We start from the raw sequence: 12,617 nt of genomic DNA, 5'->3' as shown, positions 1-12,617 counted from the left end.
TTTTCATATTTACTATCAATCGATTCCTTATGTGCGCTACAGTGCACATAAAATACAAATACATAAATTAAATAAACAATTACAATTGTTTTCTTTGTAAAATATTTTTTTCACCGCGATGTAAACAATTATAATAATGAAAACCTTTTTTTTTTGCTGGGTCTCAGGAGGATAGCCTATTTATGTTTGTATTTATTTATACTTGACCACTCCTCCCACATTTAGACATGCTTTTGACTCATACTTGTACCCATACAGGCGCGCACACACACACACACACGCACAGTCGCAGAAAACAGCACATTCCACATAACAGCTGCCAGACCAATATCACACCCTCTTACCCTCCTGCAATGATTCATAAGACTGACTGTGTTTTCTCCATCCTGTATAGCGCCAGGCACCAATCCAACAGTCCCCATTGAAAAATAAAGATAGCATTAGACAGAGATAGATTGGTGCAGGCAGAAAACAATGTAAAAGTGGTCTTTGGTTGTGCGGCAATAGATTTTCCCAGACTCTTAATTGATGACTGTGCTGGTTTACTTGATTGTGTTTCTTCCTCTTTAAGATAGTCCTGTCACCAATATTGACACACCCCTGCTCTGCAATGTTGGGCAGAAACCAAGCTAAATAAGCACTAGCTCAGGAAAGCAGAAAAATAAGTCAAACTAAGTAAAACCGATTTGAAAAATGAATGATGATGATGCAATGATACTATTTCTATGTATCCTGCTTTTCCACCTTGAATCAATGTGTCCCTCGACAAAGGGCAGGGATAAAGGCAATGACTATGAGAAGGAGGATTACTTTGGCCCACACTGTATAAATCCCAGATACAGATGAGTCTTTCAGGTGACACCGACTGTATGAAACATCCAATGAATTGTATTTTGTGTTGCGATTAACATTTCTGTCCATACTCCTAGTCTCTGTATTTCTCTATTTACCCTCCAATGCAGGGAGGAGAATGCATCACAGAGGGGAATTTTCCCTCCCTAAGCAATCACCTCTGCACATTGTGCTAACCCTGAAAGTTGAAAAAGGAATTGGCTGTCATCAGCAAGAGGATGTGTTAACATTCTATAGGTCAGGGCTGCCTCTGCCCGCCATAATGACTGACTGTTTCTGTGGTACCTGGGGCAGGTGGAAACTATTCCTGCTGTAGACCAGACACGCATCTATAATTTACCCACCATGCACCATGCCCAGGAACTTCGATATCTCTATCTCTCTGATGACATCAGAGACGCAACAATAAAAAATAGAGATGACACATTATGATGATAGTGGTGTAAAGGGCTGAGGCATTAGTCCTAATGTGACCAGTAGGATGATGAATGAACCTGTAGGTCTCAGGGATAAATCAACCAGACAGGATGTGCGTTATTGTGCTGGACTCTCCACGCCCTCTTTATGTTATTGGTGTCTGGGCTGTCAGCTCGGCCTTGGCTCTCATTTGTACTTTATCATCCGCTGGTTTATGAGCTATGACCCCCAGCACTAAATAATACCACCACGTGGACTCCTAATAATATCTGTGTGTGTGTGTCAGTGTGTGTCAGTGTGTGCGCGTGCGTGCACTGTGCAGTCCTGAACATCACATCTGAGATAAGACGAGCCAGACAGAGATCTGTAAATGAGCTGCTAGGGTTTATCTCATTACCTGGCTGTGAGTCACAGGAGGCTGTGCAATTATTACTGCATAGCTTTGATACTGGAGATATACGGATGTGCACCTCCTATCGTACCACCAAGACTATATAGACAGACTATGAAGAGATTCCCCCTGTTATAGATTTCCTTTAGTTATCTCTGTTGGGTAAGAAGTGTTGCGGTGGAGTTCAGGGGTGTAGAAATAGGACTGACATACACAAACACACATACCCAGACACAGGGAGGAGTAGAGGGGTTGAGGGGGGGCTAGGATCCCATTACAGCTCCCTCTGTCATCCACAACTCATTAGGACACACATCTCTGTCTGAGGAGGGAGCCAGGCGAGCCTGCTAACTGCTGGAGGTTGAAATGTTGCGCTGCTCTGTCTCACTTGTTCCCTCCTTCCCTCACTCCCTCCCTCCCTCTCTCCCTCCACCAAGGCATCACATCCAATTAGGCTGCAGTATCCTCCACATGAAACCTGGCTCTCTGGTGGCTGAGCTGCCTGCCTCGCTCCTGCCTCAACAACAGAGGAGAAGCAAAGGCAGGATGATGACTGCACCAAAGACAGGGGTATTTCTGGAGGCCTTGCCTTGCCTTGCAGCCCGTGGGGAATTCCAATCTTGAGGCTCGCCCGGTTCTTTCTTGAGAAATGGATCCTTGGTCGGCTGTTAGGGACTGTTGGAATTTGCTCAAGCCGGTCAACTTTGTTGTGACAGATCGATTTGCAGGCAGATTGTCTGTGTTGTCCAATTAGAATTGAATTCTGTTTGCTGCCTGGGCCAATAAAACACAACCACTTTGCCCAGATTGGTGGGTGGCATCATGGGGTGAGATTGACACTGCTGGAGATGACAAAGTGARTAGGTGAGCACCAGTTTAGCATTCCCTCTGTGGATTCAGCTGTCAACCATCGTAACTCTGAGAAAACCTCTGAAGGCAAAACATTCATTGGTGACGTGTCAATGTTGTTCTCAAGCTTTTTGGGGAGTTGAATTTGTCTACATTCAGATAACTTCATTCTGTAGAGATCATTAAATGAAGAAAACAGATTTCATCCTCAAATATTCTGTACACATAACCCCCTTTTACTACATCAACTTTTATTATGGGAAATATATAACAGAAAGATATGCCTTAATGAAAATATATTATCTTGTATTTTGCCAGGTTGCGCCCCCCAGMCATTTGGTCCAACTAATGCAGAAAGCAGACATCTGTAATTATCCACCTCTATTACAGACTTGTAGGATGCTGTTGTGAGTCTTGTAAAGTGGCAGAGCATGACATCTCCCGCCAGACTGACAAGGCCTTGAAAGATATCGGCAGCATGCTAACGAGGGAATTGACCCACCACACGGACGGACAGATACCTGGCTTTAAAGACCCTAACGACTCATTACTGTCCTCCTAATGTGGGTAGGATGCACCACTTATCTCCCAACTTGTTTACCCTAGTCTTTCCCCTGTTCTCTCTCCTCCTCTCCTTTGTTTCCTCCCCTTCTCTTTCCTGTTCTCTCCCCTCTCTTCTCAGTCTCCTCTCACAGTCACAGGCCAGCAGTGTCCTCTGGGAATAATGGGCTTGGCCAGTTACGACAGAGGAGCTGATGTGAGCTGCCCCCCTATGGCTCTGTGGTCATTGCCAAGTGCCCTTGTGCTTGTATCACCTCATTTAGGTTAGAACCCCACCACCTTCTATCTACTGCATCGTCTCCTCAATGGCTTTGTCTCGTGAAATGATCCTTCTTAAGAGCAAGCAATAAATTGCATCACCATTTCATCACCTGTGTATGAAATTAATACTGCCCTTCCCATTGTGTGATTTAAATGGAAGCAGTCATGTCAAGGAAAGTAATGGGATCCCTAGTTGTTTTGTAGTGTTCAATAAGATGATGCTGTGTTTTGACGTTATTACATKTTTCCTGTTTCTGGAGGTCATTTATTTCATGTCTGTTTGTGTAATGGGAAGAGGCATTGAGACGGCTGGCTAGTCGTCATAACGATGGCGCCGGGAGACAAGTCTGGTAAATATAATGAATCCACAGGATCTTGAGCAGATTCTCAGTTCCAGGTGTATAGGCCACAAACAAAAGCACCATGAAATAAAAGATGGAATTCTGGAATGGCTCCCTCAGGCTACCTGCATCTCCCCTGAGTTTTGCCTGAGGACTCTAGGCTATGTCATTCTGCTTAAAAAGATTCAATTGAATTTGCTGCGTTTTGTATGCGAAACAGAGAGCCAACTCCTTGCCACGACCTCCAGCAGGTTCTTCCTGAAGGTGGATTAAGTTTCTGGTGCATTGATGCAAAAAGCCCTAAGCCAGGGAACATATTAGTAGGCTGTATTATCCTCTCAATGACCAACAATTACCCCTGCGCTGCATTGCATGGAATTCAGATTTAATCACTCAGTATCAGCAGGCAGTGATTCATGAGCCTTGTAAGCCTTCAGTCACAAAGTCGGCTGCCTTTTGTTACCCCAGGCCATGGGGGACATGACAGCTTCACCCAGAGCCCTCCCCTGCTGCCTGCCTGCCTCTACACTGGGCTTGCAGTAGGATAAGTGCTTGTGTGTTTGCGTGCGTGCGTGTGTTTGTGAGCCTGTGCTGGGGATTTTTCAGTAGACTCCATTCAAACTGTAATCGGGAGAAACTAGCAACCTGCTAGCTTGCTAATCACCAGCATCATCCAGGCTGAGTGGAACATAGACCTCTGGCTACCTTCAGCCCTAATGGCTGGAGCTGCCGAATCTGGCACATCAGCAAAAAAAAKAAGAAAATGATAGCAGGAAATATGAGGCTCCGGTTTATGGGTGATTTCAAGATGCTGCCGCTTCACAAAATAGGCTGGTTTTATTAGACTATAATTGATACGCCCTCCAGATTCTGCACCAGCAAATGCGGAGGTGTGTGTGCATCGTCTGCCTGTTTGTCTCCATGGTTGTCGAATTGTCGTCGTTATGTTGAGGAATTATTGCGAGGATGGGGACTTGCCAAAATCCTGCCATCAATTGTTATATTTATGACATTTTAGACTTAATTTAATATCATAACAAGCCAAAAACCTGCACAGGAGCTTACAGCACAACTTCCACAGTTGGAAACTGGGGTTTTATTGCATGTTTGAAAGTGAATTCTACCCCAGCAAGTTGTTGAGTTTCTACAGTGTTTGTGTGATGAGTTGAATGTTTTTATGTTTCAGATCTCGRAGGCAGAATGGGACGACCTCCTGGAAGAGTTTGAAGAGAAGAACTACCTTAACGCCAGGCGATGGAAACCAGGACAAGACCCGTACAAACTGTATGCCTTCAACCAGAGAGAGAGTGAGAGGATACCCAGCAACAGAGTTCTCAGAGACACACGACATTACAGGTAACCTACACAGCACAGTACACTTACATAGCCCATTGATTGGTGTGTGTGTGTGTGTGTGTGTGTGTGTGTGTGTGTGTGTGTGTGTGTGTGTGTGTGTGTGTGTGTGTGTGTGTGTGTGTGTGTGTGTGTGTGTGTGTGTGTGTGTGTGTGTGTGTGTGTGTGTGTGTGTGTGTGTGTGTGTGTGTGTGTGTGTGTGTGTGTGTGTGTGTGTGTGTGTGTGTGTGTGTGTGTGTTTAAGTATGTGAGAAGGCGTTTGCGAGGATGAATAATATCCGTCTAAATAGCCCATATTATGCCAGATCACTCTGGCTGTGACAGGGCTGCATGTATCTACTTCTGTGTAAGCTAACGATAGCTTGTTTCCCCACATTGTGGCTCTGCTCCTCCTGAGGAGGAGGACATGTTTTTTAGCAGATGAGGGAGTTGATGTGTCAGAGGGAAGGCTGTATAGTGGCAGCTACAAGCTGCATAGAAAGAGATAATTGCCACATGCGCTGTAGCAGTTTGTGTGAAAACACTCCCACTTCATTGCTCCCATAACATTGCCTTCATTTGTATGCTTCCAATAAGACTAAGGCCTTTAGTCTTAAAGTGGATATTATTCAAATCCTCACTGCACTGCTGATGTCTCAAATACCATTAACCAACTAATCCTACATGAATCCATCAAAGATAGCCTCTGCTTTTACACTGATTTCCACCAGAATGAAAAGAACATAGAGGATGCTACCAGGACCGGCCCGCTCATTAGGCAGGATTAGGTGGAGCAGGTGCAGCAGATTGACGAGGGCGGCATTATCTAAGCTAAACTGACCGACACGCACCTCCAACAACACATAAAACCTCACATAATTCTGCCCAAAAACAATGTCAATTTCTCTCAACCAATGGCATATGGGCTTTATAGGTGAGCGCTTATGACACCCTGTGATAAGCAGTGCCCACTTTGTCATAGGCCGAGACACAAAATATTTCTCTTGTCCATTCCCAGCGAGCCTCTCCAGGGTGCTGTTGGAGAGACGCATCACTGCGGCGCTCCACCAACATTTTGTCCCAAAAAATGATCTAACATAAATCATGTAGCAGATTTAGGATATGGTAGAAAGAGTGTGGCCTTTTCTGTAGCCTACAGGCTGGAGATAAAATGTTTGACAATGTAATGAGACGGAAACTTTTTACATCATGCAGGTTTCTCCGATTTAAATAGCCTAACCTAAATTGCGCCCAATCAAAATAAAATGTGCTGACATGTTAACAAACAACAGGACAGGTCAAAGTTAAATGGACAATATGGAATGGACAATCAGGTTACTCACAACTACTGTCCCCTAGTTTCATCCCATGGGGTAAATTATCATGATCAGTAGTTTCAAGTTTATATCCGAACATTTATTACAAGCAGTTTTGATGTCTTCACTGTTATTATACGATGTAGAAAATAGTAAAAATAAAGAAAAATCCTGGAATGAGTAGATGTGTCCAAACTTTTGACTGGTACTGTACGTATTTTCAACTTTCATTCAGAACTGAAAATGAACCTGATTTCAATGTCCAGAAAATACTGTAAGTATTCAGAACCTAAATTGAACCTAACTTCAACGTCTGCAAAATACGTATTTAGGKCGGCAGAACGTCCAGGACCGCCCTGGATGCTACTATAAGTGGAAAACCCGCAGTTATCAAACACCCTGTTTGCAAATATCATAGGATGATTTCTGACCATACAGTATAAACACAGACTTGGCAGCGACCTACTCACTGATGTGATGTTTTCATTAATGAAACCAGTTTAACATTATGCTGACACAGCCTACCCTCTAAATATTTAACTTACATACTAAAACCCTTAGGAGGCGAGAAAATCATGTTACTTTACCCAGACTAATCTGCTGGCATGAAATTTTCATTTTTAGAGCACAATGCTATTTCAACCTAATTTGACAGTGATGTTAAGCTTCTTTTCCATTCTGTTTTTAGRACTATTAGCTGCTTAAGCTGTGTGCGTGTGTGTATTCTGTGGATGTTGTTTTGTCGCATGTGTGTGTGCCCGTGTGTATAACAAGCAATTGTTTCTGATGCCTACAGTACAGTGTATGACGATGCTGTGTGTGGAGATCTCAGGCTCAGTATGGTTCAGGCTCTAGGCCCACTCAGTTCTTCTTGACTTTRGTAGACAGTTAAGGACACTGATGCGCCTCTCAGCCATACTCCCATCTCCCACGGTTTCTCCCATCCACCCTGGACTGAAGGGTGAGAATCGAAGGACCTCTATTGAATTTCACTATGAGCGGCGCGTTTGTCTCCAGCACTCAGGAGCCGTCTGCTTGTTAGCCTCAGCAGCAAACGCTGCTTATGTTATCCATCTGATCTGCTCAGACCAAACAAAGGAGAAAGAGAGTTGTTTGTCTTCATCATAGACATTATAGTGTAATGTTAGAAGTTTTAATTTMATTTTAGAATTTTTTGCCCTTCATTATAAACTCAGCAAAAAAAGAAACGTCCCTTTTTCAGAACCCTGTCTTTCAAGGATAATTCATAAAAATCCAAATAACTTCACAGATCTTCATTGTAAAGGGTTTAAACACTGTTTCCCATGCTTGTTCAATGAACCATAAACAATTAATGAACATGCACCTGTGGAACGGTCGTTAAGACACTAACAGCTTAAAGACGGTAGGCAATTAAGGTCACAGTTATGAAAACTTAGGACACTAAAGAGGCCATTCTACTGACTCTGAAAAACACAAAAAGAAATATGCCCAGGATCCCTGCTCATTTGCGTGAACGTACCTTAGGCATGATGCAAGGAGGCATGAGGACTGCAGATGTGGCCAGGGCAATAAATTGCAATGTCCATACTGTGAGACGCCTAAGACAGCGCTACAGGGAGACAGGACAGACAGCTGATCGTCCTCGCAGTGGCAGACCACGTGTAACAACACCTGCACAGGATCGGTACATCCGAACATCACACCTGCGGAACAGGTACAGGATGGCAACAACAACTGCCCGAGTTACACCAGGAACGCACAATCCCTCCATCAGTGCTCAGACTGTCCGCAATAGGCTGAGGGAGGCTGGACTGAGGGCTTGTAGGCCTGTTGTAAGGCAGGGTCTCACCAGACATCACCGGCAACAACGTCGCCTCTGGGAACAAACCCACCGTCGCTGGACCAGACAGGACTAGCAAAAAGTGCTCTTCACTGACGAGTTGCGGTTTTGTCTCACCAGGGGTGATGGTCGGATTCGCGTTTATCGTCAAAGGAATGAGCATTACACCGAGGCCTGTACCCCGGAGCGGGATCGATTTGGAGGTGGAGGGTCCGTCATGGTCTGGGGCGGTGTGTGTCACAGCATCATCGGACTGAGCTTGTTGTCATTGCAGGTAATCTCAACGCTGTTCGTTACAGGGAAGACATCCTCCTCCCTCATGTGGTACCCTTCCTGCGGGCTCATCCTGACATGACCCTCCAGCATGACAATGCCACCAGCCATACTTCTTGTTCTGTGTGTGATTTCCTGCAAGACAGGAATGTCAGTGTTCTGTCATGGCCAGTGAAGAGCCCATATCTCAATCCCATTGAGCAAGTCTGGGACCTGTTGGATTGGAGGGTGAGGGCTAGGGCCATTCCCCCCCAGAAATGTCCGGGTACTTGCGAATGCCATGGTGGAAGAGTGGGGTAACATTGCCAGCAAGAACTGGCAAATCTGGTACAGTCCATGAGGAGGAGATGCACTGCAGTACTTAATGCAACTGGTGGACACACCAGATACTGACCGTTACTTTTGATTTTGACCCCCCCTTTGTTCAGGGACACATTATTCCATTTCTGCTAGTCCAATGTCTGTGGAACTTGTTCAGTTTATGTCTYAGTTGTTGAATCTTGTTATGTTCATACAAATATTTACTCATGTTAAGTTTGCTGAAAATAAAYGCAGTTGACAGTGAGAGGACRTTTGTTTTTCTGCTGAGTTTWGGTACCTGCTTGGACATGTGCTGATCCTCACATCTGTTTTATGCATTTTCACTGGTGGGGAGATGGCTGCTGCATTGTTGATGAAAATGGGTCAATTACTCATTTGTAACATTTCTCTAAATTGCTTATAGCTATGGGATATTTTCATATGAACAACTGAACACCCCAATCTGGGTCAGCTAGCTATATTTGAAGGCCCAGTTTACTGTAAATCCATGCGTTTATGAGTTAGTATCTTTTGGATACACAAGAGAGGAAGTAGCAGTGGAAGCCAGAAAAAAAGCCATTGCAACCTATGTGTTGTGATAATTGCGTTGTTTGCTCGATAACCTCTTAGTTCATATGCCTTGTGACCGTGATATATAGGCCTAAGGCCAATAACAATAGGAAGTCACAGTGGCAGAATAAATTCAACCACACATTTGTTTCATCCCAAAACTGGAGAGCAACATCTGTCCAGTGAATTCCACAAAGCGTATTGCATGTAACAAACAGTTACATGACCTACAGCATGGTCAAACAAGTTAATGTTTACGATATTTTCGGACCACTAAACAACTATTGATTTAGAACCATGGAGAGTTACCGCAAGTCGCAAAGAAAACAGGAGCTGCCTCCACTATTCCAGTACCATTTCAACTTCAACATTTCAACATTGTAACGGTGACGCTGGGAGTCAGGAAGCAGGTGAAGGTGGTGAGTTGAATAATAATAATGAACATAGAGCGATACAAAACAAGAGCATGTCTGGACAGAAACAATACTGCCTGAAGAGTGATGCTAGGGAGTGCTAGATAAAGGGCGAGTAATCAGGGTAGTGATGGAGTCCAGGTGGCCTCATGATGGGGCGCAGGTGTGCGTAATAAGGGTTGCCAGGTGTGCGTAATGAGGGTTGCCAGGTGTGCGTGATGATGGTTTGCCAGGAACGGTGGTTAGTAAACCGGCGACATCGAACGCCGGAGCAGAGGAGCTGGAGTAGACATGACAAACATAATCAAATCATCTATGCTTAGTCTAATACAGTGACAACTGAAGTATACCAAAAAACGATTTAGTTCAATCAACGTAAGCTAAATATGATGTGGCTGTCCATGGTTCTGATATCTTTGTGTGTGTGTGTGTGTGTGTGTGTCGTGTAAGTAGAAAAATCATGTTGACTCACCCTACTTGTAGAGAAACGGCAATGCCATCCTCATTTCTTTCATGTTGACGAACCTGTCTATGACTCTGTCATACAGCAAACGCTTTTATTTTTTGTTGTCCTAGGCTACGTGGCTGAAATGCTTGCTCGCTAGCCTAACTTCCATTCATGGGCAACGTTAGCTGGTTAATATTAGCCTTCTACATCTAGCAACATATTGAACTTCCATCGTCTCAGGCCAGGGACACAACAATGTATGAATTAATGGTTGGATCGCTGTTATAATCATTGGCCAGTACGGAGAATTAAGTAAAACCACACGTCCAAATCCCTATCTCCATCCATGGCTAATTTAGGAAAGAGACAATTTTAGCTAGCTAGGACAACAAGACAACGAGATGCAACAATTCAAGTTTTTCTGTCAATGACGTAGGCTCTCAATGGGATTTGATATGAGTGACGCCAAAATCCAAGCTGGCTTCCATTGACACTTTAAAATTTGTATTTTTGGTGCGCCAGAACCATTCACATTTGAGCTCGCTCAATGCTGATTGGCACATTTTTTATACTTTTTTTTATCAAGGGAGGCCAGATGCTCGCTGGCTTCTCTTGCCTTCAATGCTACGGGCGGCAACAATGTCATACTCGTTTGGACCAGACAGCATCAGATAGATGGCTTACACGTGGAGAGACATAGGGGACGGTTTTTCGCTCGCTCGAATGCTTTCTCCTGTGAGATACATTTATCCTCTTGCGAATTGAAGGAACATTACGAAACACAGAGAGACGAAATATCAATTATTTTTTACAGTGAGGATACGTGAGGATAAATGGAAAAGCTTTCCACAGAATCAGTTATTTGCATCTCGTGATCTACAAACATGTACGTTGAGCACAAATCTAACCACAATGATTAGCCAAGATCCAGTTTGAAAAGCCAAATTGAGTTAAAGCTTTTCTCCAGGTATGACACTGGAGCTTTTTGAATGGAGGTTGGTTGTTGCTTTTGAGCTTAGGGTAGAAAGCCTTTCCTTCCTGTGTCATTGATCGGGTCAGTCAGAGGGAGCCTCAGGCTTGTCCACACATTGACCTGGCTTCAACCTGTCTGTCAGCCATCGTATCGCTCCATCGCTTACAAGACAACCACTTGTCTCACTCCCTCTCTCTTCTTTCAGGTCCCCCTGCGGAAAGAGAGAGGAAATGTGTGTGTATGTGACTGCGTGTGAGCGGTAGAAATGAGTCAGGTATTGATTGCTCCTCTGTATTTGGCTGACACCAGATCTACGGTCAGCCGGTCACCAGGACCTTTGCTATTACACAAGCCTCGCCCCCTTCTGGGACACACATCAAACCAGTTTAATAAACTGGGACTGGCATCCAGCCTTTGTTTAGGGATTCATATTTACTCTAAACCTGAAACCTCAGCCGCATTATGCCGTTTCAGCAGGTCTGAAAATACTGTATATCCTCTGCCACGTCTCATTTCACTGTAATATTTATGTTGAATTGATGCCAGTGAATATTCACCACAGTCATTCCTCCCTRTAGACAGACACTAACCCATTCTATTGTTACGAGCTGCCTGCCTGCCTTCAGCCCAGAGTGACGTTCCTAGAGCAAAGACTTTCATAGCAGTCACCACACCTAGTGCCTTTCTTCACCTGGTAGCTAGGCTGCTTGTGAGTGGGGGGAAATGTTGCTGTGACATTTGGTATGTTGTGCAGGGTGGCTCAGTGCGGGCAGTGGTGTAGGAAGGCAGCTGTGCTTAGAGAGGAAGTTTGCTCTCCATATTTCCCCACAGACTCCCCTCCCTCCGCCTGTCAGTCAGCCATCGATCTCCATTGCAGCACGGTGCTTTAGTAATTACACAGAAAACACAGTGCAGAAAATAAGTTAATTGCTCTCTGCTACCACCTGGGTTGTTGTTGTAGCTCGATCTAAATGTGTCCTGGAAATATAGCAGTCTTTACTGACTCACTTATGGCCGGCCTGTTTATACCTGAACAGCTCAATGTTGACTCTAAAAAATAAACTACCATCATCTATATACAATAATGTCCTCCACCCTCCACCTCTTGTTGTGTGTAGAGCCTGCAATCCACTGTGCCTAAATCCAACATGAATCATTCAACTCCTGTCAGTCTCTTAGWAAAACATTGTTGCAGCTCACACAGCTCCACAGGCTTGATTAAGATGCCAGGGAAGGCTATTGAACAGGGTGAGTTCTCTTCTAAGAAGGGCAATTCTTCACCTTTGATTAAAAAAAGGGGGCTGTATTGAAATTGCGATTGCTAAAGCACTGTACACCTCACAGTATGAGAAGTTTCATAACACATTCTCACTCAGGTTACTGTAGAAAACCTTCACAGGCTCTACTCACATTTCATTAAAGTTTCTCAGTCAAATTTGATCAACTTTTTGCCTTTGTCAGATAATTTGAATATAGTATATACGTACACAGTATGCAA

The 12,617-nt window shown here is 44.2% G+C and overlaps 1 protein-coding gene across 1 annotated transcript in view; it reads left to right on the top strand.

Annotated features, from left to right (window-relative positions):
- Nucleotides 1-12,617, top strand: part of galnt14 (UDP-N-acetyl-alpha-D-galactosamine:polypeptide N-acetylgalactosaminyltransferase 14 (GalNAc-T14)) — a 114,524-nt gene that overhangs the window by 14,636 nt on the left and 87,271 nt on the right. The window contains 1 exon segment of the mRNA XM_023974323.2: nt 4,859-5,028. Within this exon segment, the coding sequence (XP_023830091.1) occupies nt 4,859-5,028 (170 nt within the window).

The sequence above is a fragment of the Salvelinus sp. IW2-2015 genome, linkage group LG28, assembly GCF_002910315.2.
Source record: "Salvelinus sp. IW2-2015 linkage group LG28, ASM291031v2, whole genome shotgun sequence".
Lineage (NCBI taxonomy): Eukaryota > Metazoa > Chordata > Actinopteri > Salmoniformes > Salmonidae > Salvelinus > Salvelinus sp. IW2-2015.
The sequence above is the reverse complement of the archived record's forward strand: the minus strand, read 5'-3'. Positions and strand labels throughout refer to the sequence as shown.